The sequence below is a fragment of the Haliaeetus leucocephalus genome, unplaced genomic scaffold (assembly GCF_000737465.1).
Source record: "Haliaeetus leucocephalus isolate CR32 unplaced genomic scaffold, Haliaeetus_leucocephalus-4.0 Scaffold162, whole genome shotgun sequence".
Classification (NCBI taxonomy): domain Eukaryota; kingdom Metazoa; phylum Chordata; class Aves; order Accipitriformes; family Accipitridae; genus Haliaeetus; species Haliaeetus leucocephalus.
Window position 1 is genome coordinate 3,878,182 of NW_010972598.1, and position 25,617 is coordinate 3,903,798.

A 25,617-nucleotide genomic window follows, 5' to 3' on the forward strand; every position below is an offset into this window, starting at 1 on the left:
AATGAATTTTTATTTGACTTCTTTCTGCACCATTGAACAGGTTGTCATGCACTGTAGTACTGTAGTTATAGTAGCCAAGTTTAGCGACAGTGAACGATGGCACAGTGCGAGAATGCACAATGTGAATAAATGATAGGAAAATGCTAAGAAATTGCCTGTATTACATTTGGCTGCAACCTGCACTAGTATTTCATCATCTTCAACAACAGCCAGAATTTTTACAGCTTCTTTCTAAAGGCCTACTGCATTCAGCTGTTCCAACTGTAACATAGTAGGTTTTCAAAAATTATTCTTCCCTTTAAAAAAAAAAATCCTCAGGCAATCAAATGATACTAATGTTAACTGGAATCAGAAAATTCTGAACTTTTCAACCTGAATCATTTTAATGTTTGCACATCAGAGCAGTTCAGAGCAGCTACAGGGCATTGCCAGCTGAGGAATAACTACCATAACTCTAAGCTCAGACTGAAAAAAAGCCTTGCAGCAGCATTTAACGTTTTTCCAAGAAGACAGATAAACTAAAACTGGGAAGAGTCAGTTTTAATTAGTTAGCTCTTCACATTAACTTTCTTAGCAGACACTGAAATTTTCTGTTAAAGGTTCTTTCGGGTTGTTTCAGGAGGCTAATCTAACAGAGGAAACAGTTCAGAAAGATGACCCATTTTTCTGAAGGTATAAGAAAAATCATTAATGAAAATATGATCATTCTTATCAATTAATGAGTTTCAATGTACATGTTTAGGAAGATCTTCTGTTAATGTTACAATTTGTACAATAGCATTCTATCAGATTAGAAACATTCATTACTTATTAATTGGTCAACTGGGTAGGAAATATTATCTTTTCTATTACTCTGTGTGAAATAGTGCTCATTTTGTGCTGGGCACGGAACAACATCAGCAGCTGATATGTTATAGAGAATGGTGCTAGCTGACCACTACAAAAAGAAAGCATTGAACCGAAACAAAACAAAACAAAGCAAAACAATGAGTTACTCGGTGTCTTTAAGTTATCTGTCTGCCGTGGAGATACAGCGCATAGAATAGATTATTCCTTTAAGGTATCCTACACAAAGCCTCTGGAAGGATACACTAGGCTTAAGATTCCCAAGTAAATAAACAAAGGATGAGGTATCTTACATTAGCATCTGTAAGTGGAAAGGCTTGAAGTTGAGTTTCCCACATATCCATCATTCCTCTCAATGGAACAGGCTGGGAATTTGGACATTGTAATTTAACGGTAACTATGCCTGCCTCAACCACGAAGGCTGAAGCCACTACCCACTTGCAGATATACACTTCTATTTGGCCAAATAGGGACATCCACAGGTTTTACAAACCTGTGGTGACATCGTATCAGGTATAAATCTTGGGACTTCAGGTGTAGAAACTACCTCAGACAAAATCTCTTACTTTTTCACCAGCCATTACGGGCAAAAGGCAGGCTGTCACCTGAGGGAAAAGTCTACTAGTTTATCAGAGACAATACTGTACTCCAAGATACTACATTACTACCAAGGGGCTTACCTGCTCCAGAATCCTTTGAAAACCTAGGTTATTGTTTCTCGTAACAAGGAAGTATAAGTCCTTTTAACCTCTTTCACATTCTGAGGCCAGCTGCACTTATTCTTTGTACACTTCACATTTATGACATGGTTTATCTTCTCGTCAAACTATGGAAACCTCACATCTTACAGGAGAAAATTATTTACATTTTTCTCTTCTTGCAAGGGGAAGAATTCTTCTACCACATGAGCATTCAACAGATGCCCTGCTTATTTTCCCCCAAATTAGCCTTATGTCACTGATTGCTGCAGATGCTTGAGACTCAGCTGCCCCTTCTGTTGACTCTGACTAAACTAATGACCCCAGAACTAACAACAGTTAGGAAGGTAACAGGACTGAGAGGTAATCCTCACTATGATGCCTCTGATAAATAAATTTCATCTTTGTGTCTTTCATATTATTCTCTCAAATATACTTCATCCACGCTGCAGCTAGTTTAACACCATCCACCCCAGAAGGGAAACTTATTCAATGGAAGAACAGTGCACTGTCTCAATCCCAGTGTGCAAATTTTAACTGTCTCTACTGTCTAATCTACAGTAAAGCTCCAACTGCATCATCTGCCTTAGCTGGTTATATTTAAACAATACTGCAATGTATTTAAATAATTAAACATGTATTTATAAATTTAAATATAGATACTTAAAAAAATACTCAAGACTGCATCCACTTTTTATGCAGTATATCAGCGGGATGGGCAGGAGCTTCTGAAGGAGCATGGTCACTTGCAAGTAGAGTGCTCTGAGTCCCTTGCAGAAAGACAAATGGAAGGGAATCCGATGTTATTTGCCCACAGGAAAGGGGAAGAAACAGTAGGAGCTAGGGATCAAGGAGACAGAAGAAAAACCTGGTTCGTTTGTATTGGGAATGGAAATGCTACATGCTGCATTTCCCTTCTGTGTTGAAAGATACATAGGCATGGGGTCTGGCCTCAGGCTGAGCCATCTCCTGCTGGCACATGAAGAAGCAGAGGCACTAGAGCTGGGATCTGCACCAGGTCATAGCATTCTCCTGGGTTTTTTGCCCCAAAGTGGTGCAGTAAGGGTTCAATTCCAGTGCTTTTCCCACCTCTCTTCATTGCACTGTAAATATATTTCAAATGTTGAATCTGGAATATGCTTAAGTTTTAGTAGCTTCATTAGTGTTCATTTTTTAAACTGGTAAAAAGTGGATACCTGTACCTTCCTGAAGCATATGAATTTTATGCAAATGGTTCCGTAAATTTCTGTCATATTTATTTTCCCACAGCATATTCAACTATTATAAGGATGGAATGATTTCTCCAGGGAGAACATGAAAGATGGATGAGGTCATAATTTGGGTGTTTTTTTTTTATGTACATAACATGGAGTAGATGTTAGAGATGTAACGGAAAACTGACATCCTTCAGGCCCAGTTCTGAAATTAAGTATTTCATCACTCTTCTCCAACTGCTTCATTCTGGTCTGTTTTTTCAAGAGTATTCACAGAACATTGTTTCAAATTTTTTCCCAAATGTGAGTCATGAGCACACAGGGAAGGGAAAGTAGTTTCATTTCCTTTTTATACCAATAATAAAAGTAACAAAAATATATTTTTTTTTCTAAACTCAAGCATGGGTTCTACTATAATCCAGCAGCAAAACAGCAGGTAAGAAAGTATTCTGGAAAGTACTTCTCCCACAGTATTAAATTTTATTTAGTATTGCAATGCCACAGAGTCCTGGGGCCTTAACACTGCACAGGATTGATTGTTTAGATGGACTCCAGGTTTATTCATCTGTCTTTACAAAAGATGGATATTAAGGATCCTTCTTTACAAAATCAGCGCTTGCTTCAATGCAGTTCTAATCTACTAGTCGTCCCACTGTCTACCTCTTATAATCTTTCCAAACCCATTGATAAAATGTTGCTTTTAAAGAAAGGTATAAATAAACCCTTACATTAGAATCTCTGCAGCATTAAAAGTCCATCTGCTAAAATATATTCTATTTATTTGAATATCTTTTTTATAATGCAGAACTTGAAAAAACATTTTTGCAGTGCTTAAGAAAAACTGAGGATGACCCTTCCCTAAGAAGGAAAATGAATGCAATTACTCTGAATGTCCAGGGGCTTTTTTTTCAGGTCTGTCTCTCAGATGGCAGGCAAATACACAGTTTAGGGAAAACAAATTATAGAAAGATGTAAAGACTAATCATCCAACTTCCCAGATTTTACTGGTCACTATCACTTAAATTTATTCCATCATTTCTTTATAATCAGAACACACAGTGCCAATTTTACCCATTCTTTCCAGCTGAGCTGAACTATGAAAAGGAATTTCCAGCCTCGTTGTAATGACACTATCAAAACAGGGGGAATATGATGCATTCAAGCAGCTGTGCACTAAACTAAATCTTCATACATAAAAAACAGTGGAGTACTGCAGATATGCTGTCTATAATGAAATAAATTCATTATATCATTCAACTTAAGAATTGATTTATCTTACACAGCTATACGTAAAAGAGCAAGAAGAAAATTCAAAGCCGAATGACAAACCTTGAATGCTTAATTTTAACCAACAAAAAACCCCGAAACAAACAAAGAAAAAACCCCAGAGAAAACCAACCACACAAACAAACCAGAAGCAAATGCTTACACAGCAGATAAGGAGCTATCCTTCTTTGGTTTCTTCTTTTCTCGAGCATCACTAAAATCGAGAGCAGCTTTGTCCATTCCTAGTAACTCACTGATCCTGTCACGGCCATAGAACTCACCATATTTATCCATGACCTAAAGTAAGGAGGAATATTCAAGAGAATCAGTTGGGTAGACCAGCTGTTTTTTAGCCTGGTTTCTGAAGAAAAGAGGTTTAACATACACAGTCTTTTTCACGTGTTTGTTTCCATCTGTCTATCATATCAGTCAGTAATTTTTTTTTTCTGCTCAATTGCAATCAGTTCAATAGAGGCAAGAGGTGGATGTCAAAGATAAGATTTTCCTACTCATTTAATGAAAACAGGGTGAGGAAAGCAACCCAGCAGAAGGAGAATACCTAAATCAATATCATCACTGACAGAAAAAAATACACTGTGAGGTCACACAGGAAAGAGATATTTTGAATATTCTAGCTACGTGAAAAGCTTTGATTAAAATATGATTTCTCAAAGACAGTATTTGACCCTTAGTAGTCATTCCTTTTAAGAAAAAACAAACAAACAAACAAACACACACCCCCCCAACCAACACATATTTATTCTGTTTAAAAAGTTTTTTTCAAATAACCTGAACATCTTGACTGGGAATTTGGGATTTTTTTTTTTTTTTCTTTTAAGGGGAAGTATTTTACATTGAAATAGTTGTGAAAAATGCCCTCCCTTATTAGCTAGCTGCATTGCATAATTTTATGATCTTATTTTTGTTAGTTAATAATGCAATGAAACTATAATACACATAGAATTTATAGGAATAACAAGATCTTGAACAGAGAGTTACAGCTAAGAATTATTTTCAGTGAATTCAAACTATCCCCCATCTCGTTCTTACAAAATTTAACATGTTTCATAAGAAACTTTTCTGGAAATTAACATTTACTTGCTCTTATTTTCAGTGAAAACACAGCTCCTTCCTAAATATTATCTCTCGCTTCTCATTTTCAAACAGAATACTCAAAGAAATACAAAAATTTGGATAACAAGATCATAACTGAATGACTCCTGCAGGTGAGGTGGTATTTCACCAGCTTTCTAATAAGCATTGCGTTAAATCTTTATTGATATTTTTGCAGATTTTGAGAGACAAGCCTTCTTTGCCACATGCCTGAAAACAGTTCTTCATGACTGCGGATCATTCACTAGACTTGGGATTTAAGTATGTTTATATATAAATATAAATATATATAAAAGAAAACATTCTTTCCAAATACTGTATTTGAAGGCACTTTATGCAGAGCGGTTCCTCAGCCAAAGCTAAAGTACCAAATCTTCCACACAATTTTAACCATGCTCCTTTCCTTTTAATAGGAACCTTCCTTGACCTACTACGTTGACAGAAGCAATGTAGATTTTTATTTTCTTTCTTCAGTACTCTGTGCAAGCTACTCCCTCCTCTCTGCTTAGATAGACAGATAGAAATATGTATCTAACAACTTCAAATATGAAAAAAAACCCCACCTTTCAACAGTAAAACAAATACACAACTCAAAGCATTTTTTAGACAGGTTGACCTAAAACTTCTATGAAGCAGAAGAGCTGCTAGTATTTCAAAAGACATGTTTCCCAAAGTGTGATTCAACATTGGCATTAAATGGTATGAAGGAAGGGTAAATCTGATCCAACAACATAAATAACCTCTTTTTCAATTGTGACCAAAATACACTAGGAAGATTATTCTTGTTCTAAGCTATAGTACATACATTACATTTCTTTTCTAAGAGCAAGCTGAGAAAACATTTGACATAACGTTCGTAAGAAATGAACTTCAACATTCTCTGCTTATGGAGGACTATTTTTGAGAGAGAGAGATTATTAGGTCATGTGATAAAAGCTCATCTGCACACCCACAAAGGACCACAGAGAGACTGGTTGGGGGAGAGTCCAAAGAATACCCTGCCCAGCTACTCCCAGGCCCATCACAGAGCCATCATCCCATTAAAGACCCAACTCCTCAAGCCTAGAGGAGCAGAGAGGCAAAATGGCAGGCAGGAACCCAAATTACAGACTCCCAGTGAGTGGACACCCTGCCTGGTCCCTCCCAGGGCTGTCCCAGGAGACCCTCAGCCCCAGCGTCCAGGTGTGAAACCCATCAAGATGAGTCACTGGGAGGAGCTCTCCAGATCACCATTCAGACTAAGAGGGTTACTGCCAAAGGATGTGGGATACATTATAGGATGGCAAGGGAAGAGCATCTGGGGATTGCACACAACTTATTATTGGATGTTATAGGGAGGAAGCAAAGGTGGGAAAAGGGATGGATTTAGATGATTTGGGGAGGAACAAGTGTGGGAAAAGAGACTGGTAAGGGACAAAAAGGGCCAGATGCATTTACATATAGTTTGCTGGTCAGTACAGTTGTCTGACTATGCCCTGTGCCTAAACATCTCAGTCTGTCCTACCTTCTTATTAAATTCCTTTCTAACCCTCTCCTGGGTGAGTGACTCTATTCTGTGTGCATGGAGGTGAATAGATAAATACACACAAACAATTTACAAAACAATTTACATATGTTGCAATATACATACAAGTGTACACAGAAATTCTCCACAGAATTTCATGAATGTATTTGAACTCCTGTTTTATACAGCAAGCTGTATGTAGAAAAAGTTTGAAAGAGTAACTATCCAAACCACACAGAAGTAGTTGTAAGCATGAGGTGACTAGGGAATTCTGTGTCTTTTAAAATGGTAAATATGGAAATCTACACAGAATCAAAGTTATATTTCAAAACAATGTCATCCATATTTCTTCAAACACAAAAATATACATGCATTAGAACTTTATTTTAACTTCATCTATATTTTTAAAAATAATCCTTACCTTTCTTTTCACAAATTTGTCCCAGTAATTATTTGGAAAAGACCTGAAAAACACAGATAAACAAGATTACATTTTAGACAGTCATGAGAAGATGCAGTAGTTACTAAGATGCCATAAAAATTACATACTGATTTTGGTTTTAAGAGGCTTTTTGTTGCTGCTATCACCAGCTAGTCATTTGTGAAGTCACTGGAATGAAAGTTGCCAAATGGCATTCAGCCTACCATGTCAACGTGGCTGGGAAAGAGTGGCAGAGCCGATGCCTACAGGCAGGGTTCTAAAGCAGTTGGATCGCACAGGCCCACCAGGCAGACAGTCAGGACTTTAAATATGTTCCTGAAGGAGAGCCTTCAAGAGACACTAAGAGGCTGCAAAGCACAGCCCACCCTCAAATTGACACCAATACACAACCATCACTGTGCTTACCAAAAGAAATTCATTGCCACTTTTTTTCTTTTATGGAACAGAAATAATTTTAAATCATAAACGTGGGAATGAATAAGATTAAAAAGTAATAGTGAACATTAGCATAACAGGTGCCTGAAATATTTCATATATCCTTGCTAGAAATACACGCCTCACAATTGTTTATTTCAGACAAGCTGGATGATCAACTATATAATTGTGGACATTGAAGAACAATTCCTTGCAAAGCTATAAAGAGATCAAGTAGGTAAAAACTCACTGTGTGTTGATTACGAGTCTGTCCCACTGTCCCTTAATATCATCTTCTGATGGCTGTTCAGTTATATACAGCCCATCAAATTCCAATTTCCTTGCCACCTCCTTTTCTCTCTTAAAAATAACCAGTGGAACCTGCAGTTGAAAAAAATATCAGGAATTATTTAAAATGCACTGAGATGTCTGCAGATCTTTAAGAAAAACTGATTGTTATGAAAAATTAAGTATGAAAACTGAACAAAGCAAAAACAGTATTTAAAAAAATTAAAAGACTTGATAATTGCCCAGAACACTGCAAAGGTGTCGATGCACAAGGACCAGGTCATTCAGAATCATATAACTACAGTGTACCACACAGTTGTAAAAAGATGGCCAAAAAGCCTGAAAAGGGATTCTTCAAATAAAAATAGTTCTTCTGTGCTATGGAGCTATTAGAGATAGTCAAGTGAAAGAGAGCTAAAATAAAAATAATTTTTAAATGCTTAGAAATTCTACTTCCAAAATATTAATTTGGGATCAGACTTTTGGATTGCATTTTGATATCCAGAGGTGTTAGAGGTTGCCTTTCATTCGTGTCGTGGTTTAACCCCAGCCAGCAACTAAGCACCACGCAGCTGCTCACTCACTGCCCCCCACCCAGTGGGATGGGGGAGAAAATCGGGAAAAGAAGTAAAACTCGTGGGTTGAGATAAGAACAGCTTAATAGAACAGAAAAGAAGAAACTAATAATGATAATGATAACACTAATAAAATTACAACAGCAGTAATAAAAGGATTGGAATGTACAAATGATGTGCAGTGCAATTGCTCATCACCTGCCGCCAATCGACACCCAGTTAGTCCCCAAGCGGCGATTCCCTGCCCCCACTCCCCAGTTCCTATACTAGATGGGACGTCCCATGGTATGGAATACCCCGTTGGCCACTTTGGGTCAGCTGCCCTGGCTGTGTCCTGTGCCAACTCCTTGTGCCCCTCCAGCTTTCTCACTGGCTGGGCATGAGAAGCTGAAAAATCCTTGACTTTAGTCTAAACACTACTGAGCAACAACTGAAAACATCAGTGTGTTATCAACATTCTTCTCATACTGAACTCAAAACATAGCACTGTACCAGCTACTAGGAAGACAATTAACTCTATCCCAGCTGAAACCAGGACAATTTGTTAAAGAATTCTTGAGGTTTCACAGTGGGAAGCAAAGAAAGGCTGGAAGCAGTAAAAAGAAAAATCCTTCAATCACATTCACATTCCATATACTTGATTTGTGCTTTGTAGTTCTTTGCCAGCAGCTGAGACACCTGAGCAGTAAGGATCAGGCTTTACCTACAACTCTCTTTCATCATCTGGATGACATTCAAAAGTATATTCCAAGAAGGCAGATGTAACTAGTGGTCCCAGTGGAGTGGATTTTTCTTAGAAATCTGTTACCAACAAAAAATAAATCCTACTCTTCCCTGGAATTATTTCACAGGTCCCCAGAATTCACCCACCCTGCATTACCCACCTTGGCTGTATTACTAGTCAAGACTGGACATGAGTATACTGAAAAAGTAATAAGTATTAGACTACCCAAGCAACATGGTGATTGCATTAGATACAATAACAATAGTTCCAATCTTATTTTCAGACAGCTAATTGAGAAAAATTTAGCGGATTTCATGCAGAGCAATCTCCAGAAGCAAACATATCATACACAGACCTGCAGTTATGAAGATTCTTAATTTTGAAATCAGTATACCTCCAAAGACAGAGACTGAAACCATATCTGGTCTTTTCTGCAGAGTTTCAGAATTGGAAAGAAGGCAATTCGTTATGGTGAATAATGATAATAACGTCTTTCCTTTCTAGTCTGAGAAAAAACGTAGTTCAAAAAAACAATGTGGGAAAGTAGCATAAAAAGTTATAGTGGGGAGGAAAAAAAAAAAGAAAAGCTATGAGGTGGGAGAAGAAGAATCTCAAAAGCCAGAAATCTAAGCTTTCATGATGGATGCCAACCAGTGAAACAGGAAAATGTGTTTTATTATTTATTGACCTGCAGACACACTTAAAGTAGAGATGAAAATCAACCAATTAATGAAGTAGTATGATGACTTTTTGCCTCAACTACAAATGCAGATTGCATCTTTTTAGCACAGAAAAAGTATTATCCGTTAAAAGAGGAAAAGAAAAATATGAAGGACCACATAAAAGCTTAATAAAGAAATTATAATTGTAAGGACAAATGAGCAGCCATACTGGGTCATAGCAAAGGTCCGTTTAATTTAGTACTATCTTGCACTTTGACCTATAGTTTTTGCTTCGGGAAGAGCGTAAAAATGGGGGAAATACATCCCAGATACACTCCTCCCAGCTCTAGAGATTTATGGCATTTGGTCTTCCTAAACCAGAAGCAGCATTTTGCCAATAAAGGTAGGATCTTTATTTCTTACATCCCTAGCAGAGATCTCCTGCAAGATAATCCTTTAAAAGATGCTGAAGTTCCTGCCAAAACACTACCACCAGAGTGTGTATGAAAAGTAGGCATTGTCTACAGCCACACCATGCAGTAGCGGTAGTCGAAAATGCTGCATGCTTTTCAAATGACCCAGCTGACAGATTAGTAACGCAGACACTGTCACCTAGCTTCCTCTCACCACGTGCACTCACCGCTTGTCTTTGACAATCACAAGCAGCTTCTCATATAGGTTACTGCTGTAATTATCTGGCTGACATGGTAACGGTGCAAATGCTGATCCTATGACCCTGTGTCAGCAGAGCAAATCAGGGTCTGGCCTGTAACTGCCTGAATTCACACATCGCCTAACACACAATTTCTGTGTAGGTTACACTAACAGAATAGGGTTTCTTTACGCGGTCCCTCAACCTGCTTAAGCAAAGCTGCTATGAGTTTGTTCCAATTTATACGACTCGATGGATAAAAAAGTTGGGAGCTAGAAGAAAAAACAGTGTTCAGTTTTTCTTACTTTCAAACAGTAATACCCTATGATGCAGAAGAATGAGATGACTGTGTGCAGGATGGCCAAAATCCGCAGCGTGGGCTCCATGTAGCCACTGCTTTCTTCCAGGACATAATGCACTGCAATGACCCTCTGGTTGTCGCTTTCCAGGCTGTTTAACTTGGTACTTTCAGCAGCAGATACCACAGGAACTTCCTTTTCTTCTGTCACAGCAGAGGTGGAGACCTGTTTAAATCACTTAATCTTAATATTGCAGCTGTATTCCTTTGACAGGAGCTTTATACTACTACAAGCTAAGTAGTATAACTGAAAACAATGATACCAAGGACAATATAATTGTAAGGAAAGCATTTTTTGCATAAAAATTTCCACAGAGAATACCTCACAAAGACCCCTGCATTTTGTTGCACCAATCTGTGATAGTGTGCGTTTTCTTTTTTTTTTTTTTTTTTTTTTCACTCTCTGTCCACGGTAACAAATTTGGGCTATGCTGAACTTTATCACCTCAAATTCAAGAAAGGGCATAGCCCTCCCGGAGGAAACCCAGTCAGCTCCTGACATTCCCACAAGTAGTCTCTATCAGCAGGGCTCTGCCAGAAAGTGATTCGAGTCTGAAGACTCTATAGAGTTGTATTAACAATACTAAAAGTCTTGACAAAGATGGTCAGCGATATTCTAGGCAGCTTAAGATGATGTGAGTTCTCCTTGCTGTACACACCCTTTCAGGGGAACATAATGGCACAAGAAAATATCTCAGCTGACATGTATTAGTTTAAGTTGCCAGTGAAGTACTGTGAAATGGAGCATCTGAAGCATGCGTACGTCTTTCAGTCTGCTGCCTCTGTTACAGCACAGAACTTTGTAAATAGCTATTTGTGTACTGCAAGTCTATTATTACTTCACACAAACACTTTAGTTCTCACCATGTTAGATTTCTGAAGCGGCAGTATGAGGCAGGTATTTAATCTGTTAGGCTAGGCAGTTTTACTGTAGTATACTATCTACAAAACCTGAATGTTTTTCAGCATACAACTTGAAAAGTAATATTTTGACAAGTTTACCTTATAGAAAAGCAGGATGAAGTTGATGGCAAAAGCAACAAACAACGCCAACATCCTCATGTTATAAAAGTTTCGCGCAAAATAATTCTGAAAATAGAAACAGAACATAAATACACTTTGCCTAATAATGATACCACAATCATTATTAGGTTGTTGCATGGGGGTTTTTTGTTGTTTCCCCTATGGAACTTTTTAACAGAATTAGAAATAGAAAAAAAAAAAAAAAGAAGAAAACAAACATTTTGAGTGATGTATTGTACAAATTCTCTCCTACTCTATATGTGCAATAATGTATAAAGAGCCTTTTGTTTCACTCCACGCAGAAAGGGATGAAGGATTTCTAATTACTTCTTACATCTTTTTCATCGTCCTCTCAATGAGACAACACAGAGACATCACAATGTAATAGTAATGTAACAGCAATACAGAAATCTCTATCTTCCCTCTACCTCAATATTCTTGCATATGGCAAATTTTTACTTTTACCGAGAAACAAAAATGTCTGCATATAAGTTCATTTTAAATCTTTTTTTATTCCAAAATCAATTGCATTTTTACCAGATCTACAAAAAGTTCATCTGTGAGCTAAGTACCAAGGGTAGAAAGCTTCTCCCACATAATGATGCTATCAAAGACATTGCAGAAATGTGCCTTGTCCCTTCCTGACAATTCACAAACCTTTCTAGTACACATTTTGAATGCTTTCACTCTCACATGGGAATTCCTCTATTTTTTTAGCCCTAACCATAAATGACTATTAGTGAATTATTAAATGAGACTACAAGAAGAAAAATTAAATTAAATTTGCATGACTGCTACGTGATTAGCCTAAAAAAGGAATCTGAGTTCAAAAGCAAAACTTAAATATCCAGTTCCTTATTAAGATCATGACTGCAGTTTTGTAGTTGTGCTACGTTACTCATGTTAGAAGTAGGCTGTCCCTACATAATTGTATCTACTAGATATATAGTAAAAGTGTATTTCTTTTTGCTTTGCATTTCACACTAGCCTCACAGAATGTGTGTGGAATCTCCTAGCTAATAAAAGCATAGATTTTAAATAGTTCTACAGAAAACTCTGGGATATCGTATTTTACTGAGACACTCTCAGATACAGTTATACTATTTTAATTAGTCTTGTTTTCCACAGGTTTTGAGAAGTTTCACAAATAATAACTTGCTATTTCACAAAAAAATCTCTAACATTTTTTCTTATGAGTTTTAGGCTAAGCATTGTATCTTAATAAATTCTTTTTACAGGTGAACTTGTCATTTCCCAAAGTTGTCTCTCAGGCAAACACAAATCCTACAGGCTCACAAGCTGCTGTGAAAATTCAGGACATTTTATTCAAATAAAAATGCATGGCTGTTTTCCAGTGACGGACAGGCATCTCTGAAGGTCTGGGTTTTGGACAATAATTGTCTTCCTAAGGATTAGTATCTTGTCTGCTAAGTTATTTGTGTGTTTCTTTTCTCTAACATTCCAGTTAAACCCTTGCCTTTATGTCCTTTTTATGGATGATGGTGGATAGAAAAATGAGGTTCATCAGGTGCAAATCTGTCTTTACACTGGTAGAATAATATGGTGGTACATTACCCTGCCAACAGCTAAACACATAGTCTAGAGAATAGCTTACAAGAAGCTTCTGTTGGTATGCAATGATCTTCTTCCAGAAAGCTGATTCCTGAACTTCTGGTTCTCCATATCTGTGAGTATGGAGTTGTCTCAATTTCTGTTTCCCTTTGTCTTCCTTGGCTTTCTCTTCTTTTTCTCCATCTTCTCCTCTTAGGACACAAATGAAGCCAAAATAGTATGTCAAGTTAATACAACTGCTAAACAAAAAATTAAAACTACACCTTGAAAGAGGCCATTGCATCTTTTCCTGAGGCTCAAGTAGTCATGACTCATGCAGTTCACACACATGAATAACAAGGAGACGTATCCCTTTTCAGACAAAGCGCTGGCAAGGGTGACAGTCTGGTTAAGTCTACAGATAAGTAAACTTACTGGTTTGGCACCTTGAAGTGCAGATGCTAACTGGTAGAGGCAGGGAATCAAGAATCTGCCAAGCTTATTACCTGAGGGTCTGCTTCATAACTGTGCAGATAATACTTGCGCTGACAGATGTCTGTAAGCTGACAGCTGTAGGTCTGTATGAGTGCCTATATGGCTAAGTGCTCCCCTCCAGCCTCATGCACTTGAACTATCTGGTTTCCGCAAAGGTTGCAGAAAACTTTGATTCTTCTTGCATTTACAAGCCAAACCTCAAGTTTTAAATTCTGCATTTCTGCCCACCTGTGGAATTCATAAGTACCCACTCCAGAAGGAGACAGGAATAAGAAAGCTTGACGGCATCTGAGGTGTGATTATCGCCATGTTGCCCGATTACAGAAAGTCATAGTTAGTGGGCTGCCTTCTCCAAACACATGATCTAAGGAACTGTGAATTATCTTAGAAGTTAATTTGACCTGACATCATGATTAGATGAAAGGATCACATAAGTCTGTTTGAAGCCAAACCAGAGTGAGAGGCAACTTGTAAGTTACATTATTAACTTCTCTGTACCTACCTACAAACAGAATAACTGATTTCCTAAGCTGCTTCTCTTACTAGAACACACTCGACAAACTTTCACTTGGAAGTTCACTTGAAAATTTGTCATATGTTAGGAGTGGCTTCAGGGCAGCTAACAGTGCCAGGCACTGCACTCCTGGCAGAGAATACATGTATCACTGCAACTCACGCAGGCAAGCGGAGCAATCAACAGTGAAGTGACCTTCAAAAGTCAGCAAGACTCTCCTTCACAAACTTACACTGGCTGAATTAGAAATTTGCTGTACTGATCAGGAAGAAGAGCTTTTGTTACTGGCAAGTGTTTGTCATCCCAGGAGAGCAGCAAGCACAGAGGTTGAGACTATGGGACCCACTTAGAATTTTGACAGTGACATATCAGCTGCAGGAGCTGTACATGTATCAGAATTGTACATGTATCAGGAACCACAAAATACAGCGATGGAGTGCTATACTTTTTACTGGCTAAAACTAAGCACTATGTTTTGCTGTCCATTATTTTTATTCTGAGTTAATCTCATTACCATTAGATTTTAACATACCCTAAAAAGATTAAAATGATCATTTATCAAGTGCTAACACTTGTTCTTTGTAAAGATGTGAGAGTACTCAGTACTTCATTAAAATTACATTGGAATATTAAGGTTTTGCAAAATCCAAATAACTCAAAACAGGTCATAGCAAATGGGAGAGGCAAATAGATTCAGTCTCTACAACTGATGGATAGCAAGTCTCTGGGACCCAGGTGCTCTTACAATTTTTCCAAAAGATCTTCTTCTAGCTTTAAGACTTGCCAAGAAAAACTTAATCAATCAAACACATGCTAAAAGAAACTAAATCAACATTACAAAGGATGTTGCTGGAAGAGGGAAATTCATAAAATCTCTGAGTGATGCCATTTACATGACATTTCATTGCAAATGTGTACAGATGTGGAGGATGGTTAAAAAAAATCCTAACTGTAGAACGTGAATGGACACAAAATTAAAGGCAAAGAAGTAAGTACAAATCAAGCTGTTTTTTCAGTGAAACAAACAACATTTCATAGGATCAGAGGTTAAAGTAATACATACTCTGCTTTTTCAGGTTCAGATTTTGTTTCCTCCTTCTCTTCCTTTTCATCTTCTTTCACCTGCTCCTACAGAAAGGCAGATTAAAAAAAGTTTCTAAACACTATTATACAGTACAGAGTTAGTTAAAAGGATGCACAGAGTGCAGAATGTTAGGCTTTTTAAAAAAAATAAAAATAAAATAAATCGAAACCCTGAGAGAAGATGATCCTTCAATTCACGTTAACAAAGAGACTTTTTAACACTGATTAAAAGCAAACCAAAACACCATGTACTCAGAGGAAGCCGTAGGAATTCAAGTTTATGATGTCAGAGAGGGTAAACACCAGTAATTATATACAATTCCTTAAAAAACATGTCACAAACCCCAGAAAAAACATAGACGCAAGTTTTGTTTCAAGACTATACTAAACATATGAAAGAGAGAAACATACAGCAAAAATAAAAGATACAGTTACCTGGATTTTTTCCTGCACCTCAGGCATTGGAGCTAAGGAGGGAGTGCTCAGTAAATCACTCAATCCAGCATTTGGATTGTGAGGGATCAATTTATACTGCCCACCTTCTCGTTTCAAATCCAAACCAAATATATCTGAGAGTAGATCACTCTCATCTGACAAAGTTCTCAGATCTGTCAAGTCTTCTGCAGGCAATGCAGCTTCTGTTGGTTTCCTTTCCCCCTCTTCTCCTTCCCCACGCACCTCATCCTGAGTGGGATCTGGCATATTAGCTAACAGTTCAGCCACCTTGATTTTCTTTGCTCCTTCTACTAGGCTTCCTCCAAGCAGCAAACTGCATATGATGCGAAAGAAGCCCCGGACGACACTACAAGCAAAATGTAGTAAGCCCATCAAAATGCTCCAATAGGAAGAAAACAAGGCCATGACCATGTCCTTCATGGTCATTTTCTTCACTTTTTTCATCTGTTTCTTTAGGCTTTTCATGCTGAGCATTTTCATAAGAGTCATTAAATTATACTTGAGCGCTACTAATGCTGACTTCATGGTCACGAGGGAGAAGAAACCCATTCTAGGATCCTGTTCTTCAGGCTTATCTTTCTCATTCTCCTCTTTATTTGCTGACCTTTCATTCAGATCGGACTCAGAGATCTGGGCAGCCAGTTGCATTTCAAAGATGGTATCCTCACAGAAATTAACAAAAAGCTCCATCTTTTCTTTCTCCCCGCCTTCATTTACAACGTCAAATATGAATTGTCTCTTTGACTCTTTTACCTGAGGCTTCTCCCACTGAGTCCGACTTGACTCGCTTATTTCAAAATAAACTCGTTCAATGCGCTTTGCACTGCCCATGATTTCTATGCGCCCAAGGAAAGGCTGAAAGTAATTCAGCACACTCTCTGACAGTTCAAGAAAAGTTTGCAAGCGGGTGTCATGTGGCATGTGTTCTGACAGGTTGGTCAGGAGAACAGCAACATTGAAACCAATGTCTTTGGCAGGTTCGTGGAATCGTTTCACAAACTCCTCATAGTCCAGAGTCTCATTCTCATCTGTTTCAGCACACGATAGTAGAAACTCAGTTTCAGACTGGGTGTAATGCTTATGGCTTTCCATTGCCTTGTGAAAATCCCTCTTTGAAATTATCCCTTTACCATCAGGGTCATATTCTTTGAATGCATCAGAGGAAGTCAAATCCTTCAATTTTAAGAACATATCAAAAAACTTCAGAATCATCTCCACGTTGTTGGACGATTCCACAAGCATATCAACCATCTGCTTGCCAATAGTTCCATTCACAACATTACCTAGATGTGATGACATGAAATTAGATACTCATGGCAGCAAATGTTTTGGCAAAGAAAAGTGCATAACAATGACTAGTGAAATAATCAAACAGTAAGATTGATAAACTATTAGCTAACACACTCGCATGAGAAAGCTAGCTGTAAAATCAGAAATTTTTTACTAACAATATTACCCTAAGACTTGGAAAAAACATAAGTGACTAAGTATTTGCCGTTAAAGAAAGGAAGAACTAACAAGCCCTACAGAGAGACATCTGTTACATTTAGTATAGTACTAAACACAAGGCAGCATACTATGAATTTTACTATAGTGCAACATAGACAAAACTAGTGTCACATGAGTTAGGATGAGTAGCTCAGTAGGTTACTCAGGAAGCACAGCCTACAATACTAAGAATTTAGTTTGCTTCGCAGTGACCTTCTATGAGCAAAGCCATAGCAGTAGCACTACATGCAATCTACGCTGCATTTACTGCTCTCCCATTTCTCTCAAGAAAATAAATGTGATAGGATACATCTAAGAAGCAAAAAGGAAAAACAGATCCTTGGATCATCTATGCGTACGGCTGGTTAGTCTGGTGTTGGAAGCACTAATACAATACCATAAAGGAGCTAAAGAAATAGTAGTATTTCTTGACAATGCTCTCGTTCTCTGGGGAATCATAATTTCAGGGACTAGCTATAAAGGACCTTGAACTTAGTCACTAGATGAATCAAAGCCTGTTCTCTAAGGCTATCATCACTACCAAAACAAATGCAATATAGTAAAGGTGTTAATAAAATGACTGATAAATGGTTCAGTTCCTAGAACTCAGGATTCCAACTTCAATAGTAAAAAATCTTTTCACCTAAGTCAAAAGAGAAGCCAGGTTCATGGAAACAAAGTAAAACTTCTGCCAGAGATGAATTTTATACAAATCTGACATTCAGAATTTATATAAACTATATCAATGACACTATATAAGTCTCCTATTCACTTAAAGACCTAACAACTCTTCTCACGATTGAGACATGATAATTAAAAACCCAAAGGAAAATGGAGCATTATTTCTTACATGAAGAAAATCACAAAGGTAAAAACTTTGCTAGAACAACTGTGAAAGAGGGTTTCAAATTAAATTTTGACTACCTTCCAGCATAGACAGCAACATGACAACCATATCCTTCTGAAGATCCATTAATTCCTTCAGTAATTCAATTTGACTGGAATCCTAAATAATGAACACAATATATATAATATCTATTGACTTCTTTGACATTTGTATATGTGCATGCATATTTCTCCCTGTAAAAATGAGACTTATAAATTAAGAAGCTAGTGGTGTCAAAGCTGGTAATACAGTGAAAATACATTTAATTGCTTGATTCCTGACAGTAGATTTGAAGTACAGTTTTAAACTGAAAGAGGGTAGATTTAGTTTAGATTAGTTTACAAAGAAATTCCTCGCTGTGAGGGTGGTGAGGCACTGGGACAGGTTGCCCAGAGAGGCTGTGGATGCCCCATCCCTGGAAGTGTTCAAGGCCAGGTTGGATGGGGCTTTGAGCAACCTGGTCTAGTAGAGGGTGTCCCTGCCCATGGCAGCAGGGTTGGAACTAGATGATCTTTAAGGTCTCTTCCAACCCGAACCATTCTATGATTCTATGATTTACAGGATCAAACTTTTACACAATCATCTGTTTAGAAGACAGTAATTTAATAAAGACAAAGTGAAAACTGAAGGTGATGAAAAAATTTAAAGCAATAACTGGATGTGTCAAGCTCACAGATGATGCCTCTAATGTTTCATGTGAGCTAAAATATTGTCGCTGTTGGTGTAATCAAGTTTACAGCTATGAAGACTTGCAAAAACAACAATGGTAGCAGCACATTGAGCTCAAAGTGTAACATGATTCTAAGTGAGTGATCCCATTATAGGCCACTGAACTTTTTTTGGGAGAAAGAAAAGTTGAAATAAAATTTCAGAATATTTATTAACAAAGTTCCATTAACATATCCTTAAATAGACATGATATTGACCCTTTTAGCCATCTTTATCTCATTTGGCTTATCAAGTTTACTATTTCATTTGCCAATGATTTCAGCCTGAAGTCTATCTGGATAGATTTATTCAACTACTTAAGTTCTTCCTCAGTGATACATTGTTGCATCATGCCATTGATAAGGCATACTCGAGCATTGCTGGACTTCAGTGATAAGTACAACAGACTCAAGGTACTTTATGGCAATTTGGATCTTGGATTGAAAACAGCACAGGTTGGAAATAATGAAGATTTCTAATTGATTTGTCTTGTAATTTTTCATTATAAACTTTCTTACTTCAAAAGTTGCTTACAACCTGGATGGATCTTTGTTCACTTAGATTGAAAATTTTACTTTCATTTTCTGCCTTACAGAGATTTCTTAAGTATTACCAATATCACCTTGTTGCTTCCTAGTACAAGACTACAGAAGGAAAATGAAAGAAAAAAAAAAAGAACAAACAAAACAAAACTCCAAAAACCAAACCACCAAACAAAACAATGATTTAGTTTTGTTCCTATTTAAATCTTGTTTCAAATATTCTCCAAAAGTGCTCTGGAAACTCCCAATTTACCACAAAACCCAAATACTTAGCCTAGGCAGGCCCCTCTTACAGACAAAAGCCATATGGCAATTCCTTATAAATCCATTTAGCCACACTCTACACCTTTGAAAACTGGTATTTCAATAGAATCTGAAAAGCTCATTAATATATTTTTGCAATAAACAGAAATGAACAAAAGAGCCCATGTCTACTCTGGGCTTTCCAAAGGCTCTGCTGGCCCCCCAAAGGAGGAGTTCTCAAAAGCCAAGAGCTTGAGCTCCACACAACAGAAACACACCATCACTATTTATCACACATTTGGAGTAGGCTGTGTTTCTGTCATCCCACAGAACAGTATGAGTAACTCCACACACTACAATGGATCTCGTTTTGCAAAGCTTCTTGGCTCTCTCGGAAGTGGTAGGATGAGTATCATTATGTTCTAGATGCAGTAATTAAAAGATGCTATGAAGCCACTCTGGGCACAAGACTATAAACTGGTCAGTACTGTAAAAAGAAATGTTGCCAGTAGCCACATCATATTTCTCAATCAACACATAGCTACCATGTGTTTGACTTGCTGTCAGTAACTACTTAGCTACCGCTTTCCATGTTGCTTTAGTGGTACAGGAAGAAAGCACAATAGCTGCCACTATGGCCTACCCAAACATTGACTATTTTTTCAATACTTAAGTTAACAAAGATGTTCCACAACCAGGACAGTATCTACAGGCACTTTATAAATACACTTCAGTAGAAATTCAATGCATCACTCTCGAAAAACAGTTTTCACTGTCATGCCATTTTCTGGAAGAAGACCTTTATTTAGCCAAAAAGAATGAGAAGCATACCTGTAGCACAAAGTCTACAAATCTAAGCAATCAGCCTTTCAGCCAGAAAGTCCCAAGGGAAGGGAACAAAATAATTTGAGCAAGACTACTTTAATTTATGCAAAGAATACTTACATTTGGAGCCAAATAATGAAATCTAAAAACCTCAGAGCCTTCAGACCTGTATTTCTTAACTAAAACCTTTACAAGTTTATGATGCTCTTTCTCTGAGAAAGTCCAAGTATGTAAAAAATTTAAAATCACTACATTCAATTAAGATGCAATTATTTTTAAAAGCTAAAAAGTTGAAAAATGTACTGCTTAAGGATAGGATTTTCCTACCTAATTTTAACCTAAAGAGCTGTCTGTGCCAGTCCCCTACACTACTTCTATAGTTTAGGAAATGAGTACTCACATCCAAAAGCAACTCACCCATTCTAAAGTCTGGTTACTCTCTTTCTCTATTAAGAGTAGAAAAGGCTTAGATGCAGACATGTGTTGAACTAGGGTTCAATGCAGGACACATCAAGGAAGACGGGCCTTGCATAAAAGGCTCGTGCAAAATTGCAGAAAGCACTGTGACAGAACTTTGATATGAAAGACAGGAATTGGCTAGTTTTCTGAATATTGGTGATATGGTTCATTTGCAGCTTGATCTAATCGGCTTTGTGCCTGTGACCAGTAATCCAATTACAGGCCTGCTATTCACACCCACTACAATTTTGTAATTTACTCCCTTAACACTATTGTATTCTATCACCTCTGCCTCTTACTTTTCCTCACATTTTTGCTATTAACTGTTGTTATTAATGACTTGAACATATTAACAAGTCTGTTTATCTTTTACAAAAAATTACTAACTTAAAAAGGAAAAAGTAAACCAAAAAGATACCTGAGACAGCTTCATCTGCATGTGGGCAAACACATGAAGAAAACCAACCACAGCATCCCATAGCCTGCTGTGTGCCAGGCTTTGCTGATTCCCGGTACATGGCCCCTATTGTTCAGGCAACAACAACAACAAAAAAGAACAGCAGAATTTATTTGCAAGAAACTCAACAAAAACAGGAAGGAAGATATACAGGCAGCACATAGCTTGGGGCTGTGCTTTAGAAACTGCTATGAAAAATTAAACATACATAGATGTTGTGGTTTAACCCCAGCCAGTAACTAAGCACCACGCAGCTGCTCACTCACTCCCCCCCATCCAGTGGGATGGGGGAGAAAATCGGGAAAAGAAGTAAAACTCCTGGGTTGAGATAAGAACGGTTTAATAGAACAGAAAAGAAGAAACTAATAATGATAATGATAACACTAATAAAATAACAGCAGTAATAATAAAAGGATTGGAATGTACAAATGATGCACAGGGCAATTGCTCATCACCCGCTGACCGACACCCAGCCAGTCCCCAAGTGGTGATTCCCCACCCCCCGCTTCCCAGTTCCTATACTAGATGTGATGTCCCATGGTATGGAATACACCGTTGGCCACTTTGGGTCAGCTGCCCTGGCTCTGTCCTGTGCCAGCTTCTTGTGCCCCTCCAGCTTTCTCGCTGGCTGGGCATGAGAAGCTGAAAAATCCTTGACTTTAGTCTAAACACTACTGAGCAACAACTGAAAAACATCAGTGTGTTATCAACATTCTTCACAACACAGCACTGTACCAGCTACTAGGAAGACAGTTAACTCTATCCCAGCTGAAACCAGGACAATAGAATTATCTATTTAATAACACCACTGATTTTAAGTAATGCATATTCCTAATAACTATTCTGCCTCCAGTTTAGCAACTCCCAATCTACTAATACAGAACCACAAAAAGTATATTTTCTTGTACCTTTAAACTGTAAATGCTAACGGTGTACAAATCTTCAAGCTGATTCCTCCCTACATAGTTCTGTAAATCAGGAAAAACTTTATAGAAGGTTGATGCAAAATTGGCATAAGGGATTAGAGAATCGGACTCCGGATTTTTTTTTATTCCCTGGCATATTCTGGCTGTTGTAGAACACTGCTAAAGAATATTCTTCCAAAAATTCCAGCTTCTGAGAAGCAGGAATACAAAATATTTTGAAGACTCAAAGGATAACGCATAAAATCTTTACTATCTAACAACACTACTTGTAATTTGCCAAGTATGTGTACATTAAATACATGTACACATATGTATATAAGCTGCCTCTACTCAGTCCTATTCTATCCCATTATTCAGTCCTATTCTATCACATTTCATCCTCACAAACTATAAAATACTATATTCATAAAAATGATTTGCATTTAAATGAAAACAATATACTAGACACCTAATAGTCTAATGAGATTTTCTCTAACCTCCTTATTATATGCAGAAACAAACTGCAATATTGTTGACTGATTTACATGAGGAGTTAAGAACTAAATTACACTGAATTCCTAACATATCATGGAAGAACTGCAATACTGCTATTTTGACAGAATTGATCCCAATCTCACTTATTGCAGAGCCCACCTCAAGCACATCTGTACAATTCTCAAATGTAATGTGTGACTTCAGTATTTCAAACACAGCATTGATGCCTTACAACAGCCTTAATCCTAACACAAAATACAATCCATCTAATGATCTGTTGACTAAATAGCAACTATGTTTCGTGTTCACCTTAGCTTCTCAATGGATTAAAAGTGAAGACTTTAAAGTGGATAACACTGCTGCAGTCTAGGCCAAATCAAAAAAAAACCAAACCAAACCAAAAAAAACCTCTACGATCTTGCATACAACCAAGGATGATTATTTACTAATAAATGTAAATTTCACCAAATTGCTAAGATTCCAAAAGAGTAGTGACAGCTATGTATATATTTCAAAACTTCACTTCCTACTTAAATAAATGCACTAAAATAATGCTGAAGCATAAATGCATCTGTATTATATTTCTATCCATGTTATATCTAGCTACATTATGTCTTCATGCCAAAAGTATGATTCATTTTCTTTTAAATCCATAAAATTTCAGTGAAACTCATTTACCTGGATATACTCTGTAAGAGTATTGAAAACTTGTTTTGCAACCTGGATGGCTTTGGAAAAATTTCGTTGTCCTTGCTCATCAATAACATCCTTACCAGAATAATACCAATAGAAATCACTAATGGATTCCTAAAAAACAGTTGTGAGAAGCACAAAGGGATTATGTAATCAAACTGCCTCTAACCAGTTGATCATCAAGATTAGAAAAATAACATTATATAGCATTCTAGTTCTGAAAAGTATTTAGTTTATAAAGGTTTTAAATGACCCCCTCAATGATTCTCAAGTATTACTTCAAGAATTGTACTTTCACCTCAAGGGAATCAACAGGAAAACAAATAAACTGAAATAAATAATTAAAAAACTCCACAGCAAACCTCAAAATAAAATTTAATATTAATAAATTAGATCTGTTGGTATCTTCTCTTAGAGACACAACCGCCTGTATTCTGAAAAGGAGTACTCGGTAGTACTACCATGCTGCATGCTATTCATTAAACAATCTCTCTTTATACTGCATGCTTGACACCTAGTCTATAGTGGGAGCAAATGTTGCTTTCTGTGCATGATTCCTCTTTCCATCTTCCTCAAAGGTGAACTTATTAAAGTTTCAACAAAGCAAGCAATGGAATGAAAATCATTGTGTTGTCCCTGCAACTTCTACAGAATGTGTAAGATAAAAAGAACTGTTGATAACTGCAGCAACTTAAAACCCACCAATTTTCAAAGCCTGCAATTCTCAGACCCAATAAATAAATGGCTAAAGGGAAAACTTAACTAGATCAATTAAAAAAAAAAACCACAGAACAAAATATACTATCATGCACAGTGATTTTCAGAAAGAAGAGAATAATAGGTAAAAATTATTAACATTTATCACAAAATATGTTTTCATGTCTTTCACATGCTCCAATCTAGAAACAAATTAGATTTTTTTTCATTACTTTCTACTGGGTTGTGACAATGTAGTGTTTTCATGTTTAAAGATTAGGGAGATAATTCAAATTAGAGGGTTGAAGGGTTTTTAATATAGCCTTCTGCTTTTGTTTTTTCTTTTTGCTTTTTTTGTTTTCCTCTTTAGAAAATGATGCCCTGTTCTTATGCTTCACTCCATGCCATCCCATGACTATCCATACAGCAGCCCAGTGTTCACACTAAACCAGAACATGGATGAAAAAGCAGCTGGCTGAAGCTTGAACAGTACAAACCACTTTTCAGTCACAGGGTAGTCTCAGTCAACAACTGGGTAATGGTATTCACTGATGCACTTAGCATGTATCTACCTTCTGCCTGCTCTCCTTGTTTAACAGACTCCATTGCATTCTTGCACATAATGGCTGAAATCAGTCTTTCACACTTCTGTCACCTTTGACTCTCTCAGTACAAAATAAAAACTCTTAAAGAACTGTAACCAGTAGAGAATTACAGCCTTTCTCATCAACATGGGCTACAGTGACCAGAATAAATGTCACGACAAATAAATGTTCTCCTCTAATAAAACTGAACATTTTGTGATAAGCATGAAGTTTGACTTTGCTGTAAACAGAACTTTTGTGGCAGCAAACCATGTGTTGCTGAAGCAAATTCCAGAGAAATTAAGAAATTCAGAATCTCCACATACAAGCCTCTGCCTTATGATCAAAATAAATACATTTTTTAAAAAAACTGTAAATATCGTATAGATGCAAGTCATTATTGTCATCTACTTAATTAGTACATAAGTTAACCTACCTGAACTCTTAATAAGTAATCCACAGTGGAAATGATAATATTAACAGTTGTGTTGTTACCAGTCTGAGTTCTCAGGTAATTCTGAAAATCTAAAAATTCAAATAAAATTTTAATTTAAATGTATTGAAGTGTTAGTGACTCGCAAAACTACTCCTGCAAATTAATTCTGATTTAACATGATCTGGGAAAGTAGGAAGCTTAAAGGAACGGACTTTTTTTTTACTTTTTTTTTTTTTTTGCCACAAAATGTTTTAAGAGTATTAGCATTTCATTGCAGAGAACACATACCAGTGAGCTTCTGAAGCCAGAAGCTTGATTATCT

General features: G+C 37.1%; 1 protein-coding gene across 1 annotated transcript in view; it reads right to left on the bottom strand.

Annotated features, from left to right (window-relative positions):
* Positions 1–25,617, bottom strand: part of RYR2 (ryanodine receptor 2 (cardiac)) — a 342,788-nt gene that overhangs the window by 16,964 nt on the left and 300,207 nt on the right. Inside the window, exons 86-97 of the mRNA XM_010562945.1 lie at positions 25,296–25,384; positions 23,565–23,693; positions 21,448–21,552; positions 18,291–18,372; positions 15,858–17,161; positions 15,403–15,467; positions 13,395–13,542; positions 11,759–11,845; positions 10,704–10,922; positions 7,748–7,878; positions 7,063–7,105; positions 4,188–4,321 (exon numbers count right to left, since the gene is read on the bottom strand). Of these exons, the coding sequence (XP_010561247.1) occupies positions 4,188–4,321; positions 7,063–7,105; positions 7,748–7,878; positions 10,704–10,922; positions 11,759–11,845; positions 13,395–13,542; positions 15,403–15,467; positions 15,858–17,161; positions 18,291–18,372; positions 21,448–21,552; positions 23,565–23,693; positions 25,296–25,384 (2,536 nt within the window). The remainder of the gene's footprint in view (positions 1–4,187; positions 4,322–7,062; positions 7,106–7,747; positions 7,879–10,703; positions 10,923–11,758; positions 11,846–13,394; positions 13,543–15,402; positions 15,468–15,857; positions 17,162–18,290; positions 18,373–21,447; positions 21,553–23,564; positions 23,694–25,295; positions 25,385–25,617) is intronic.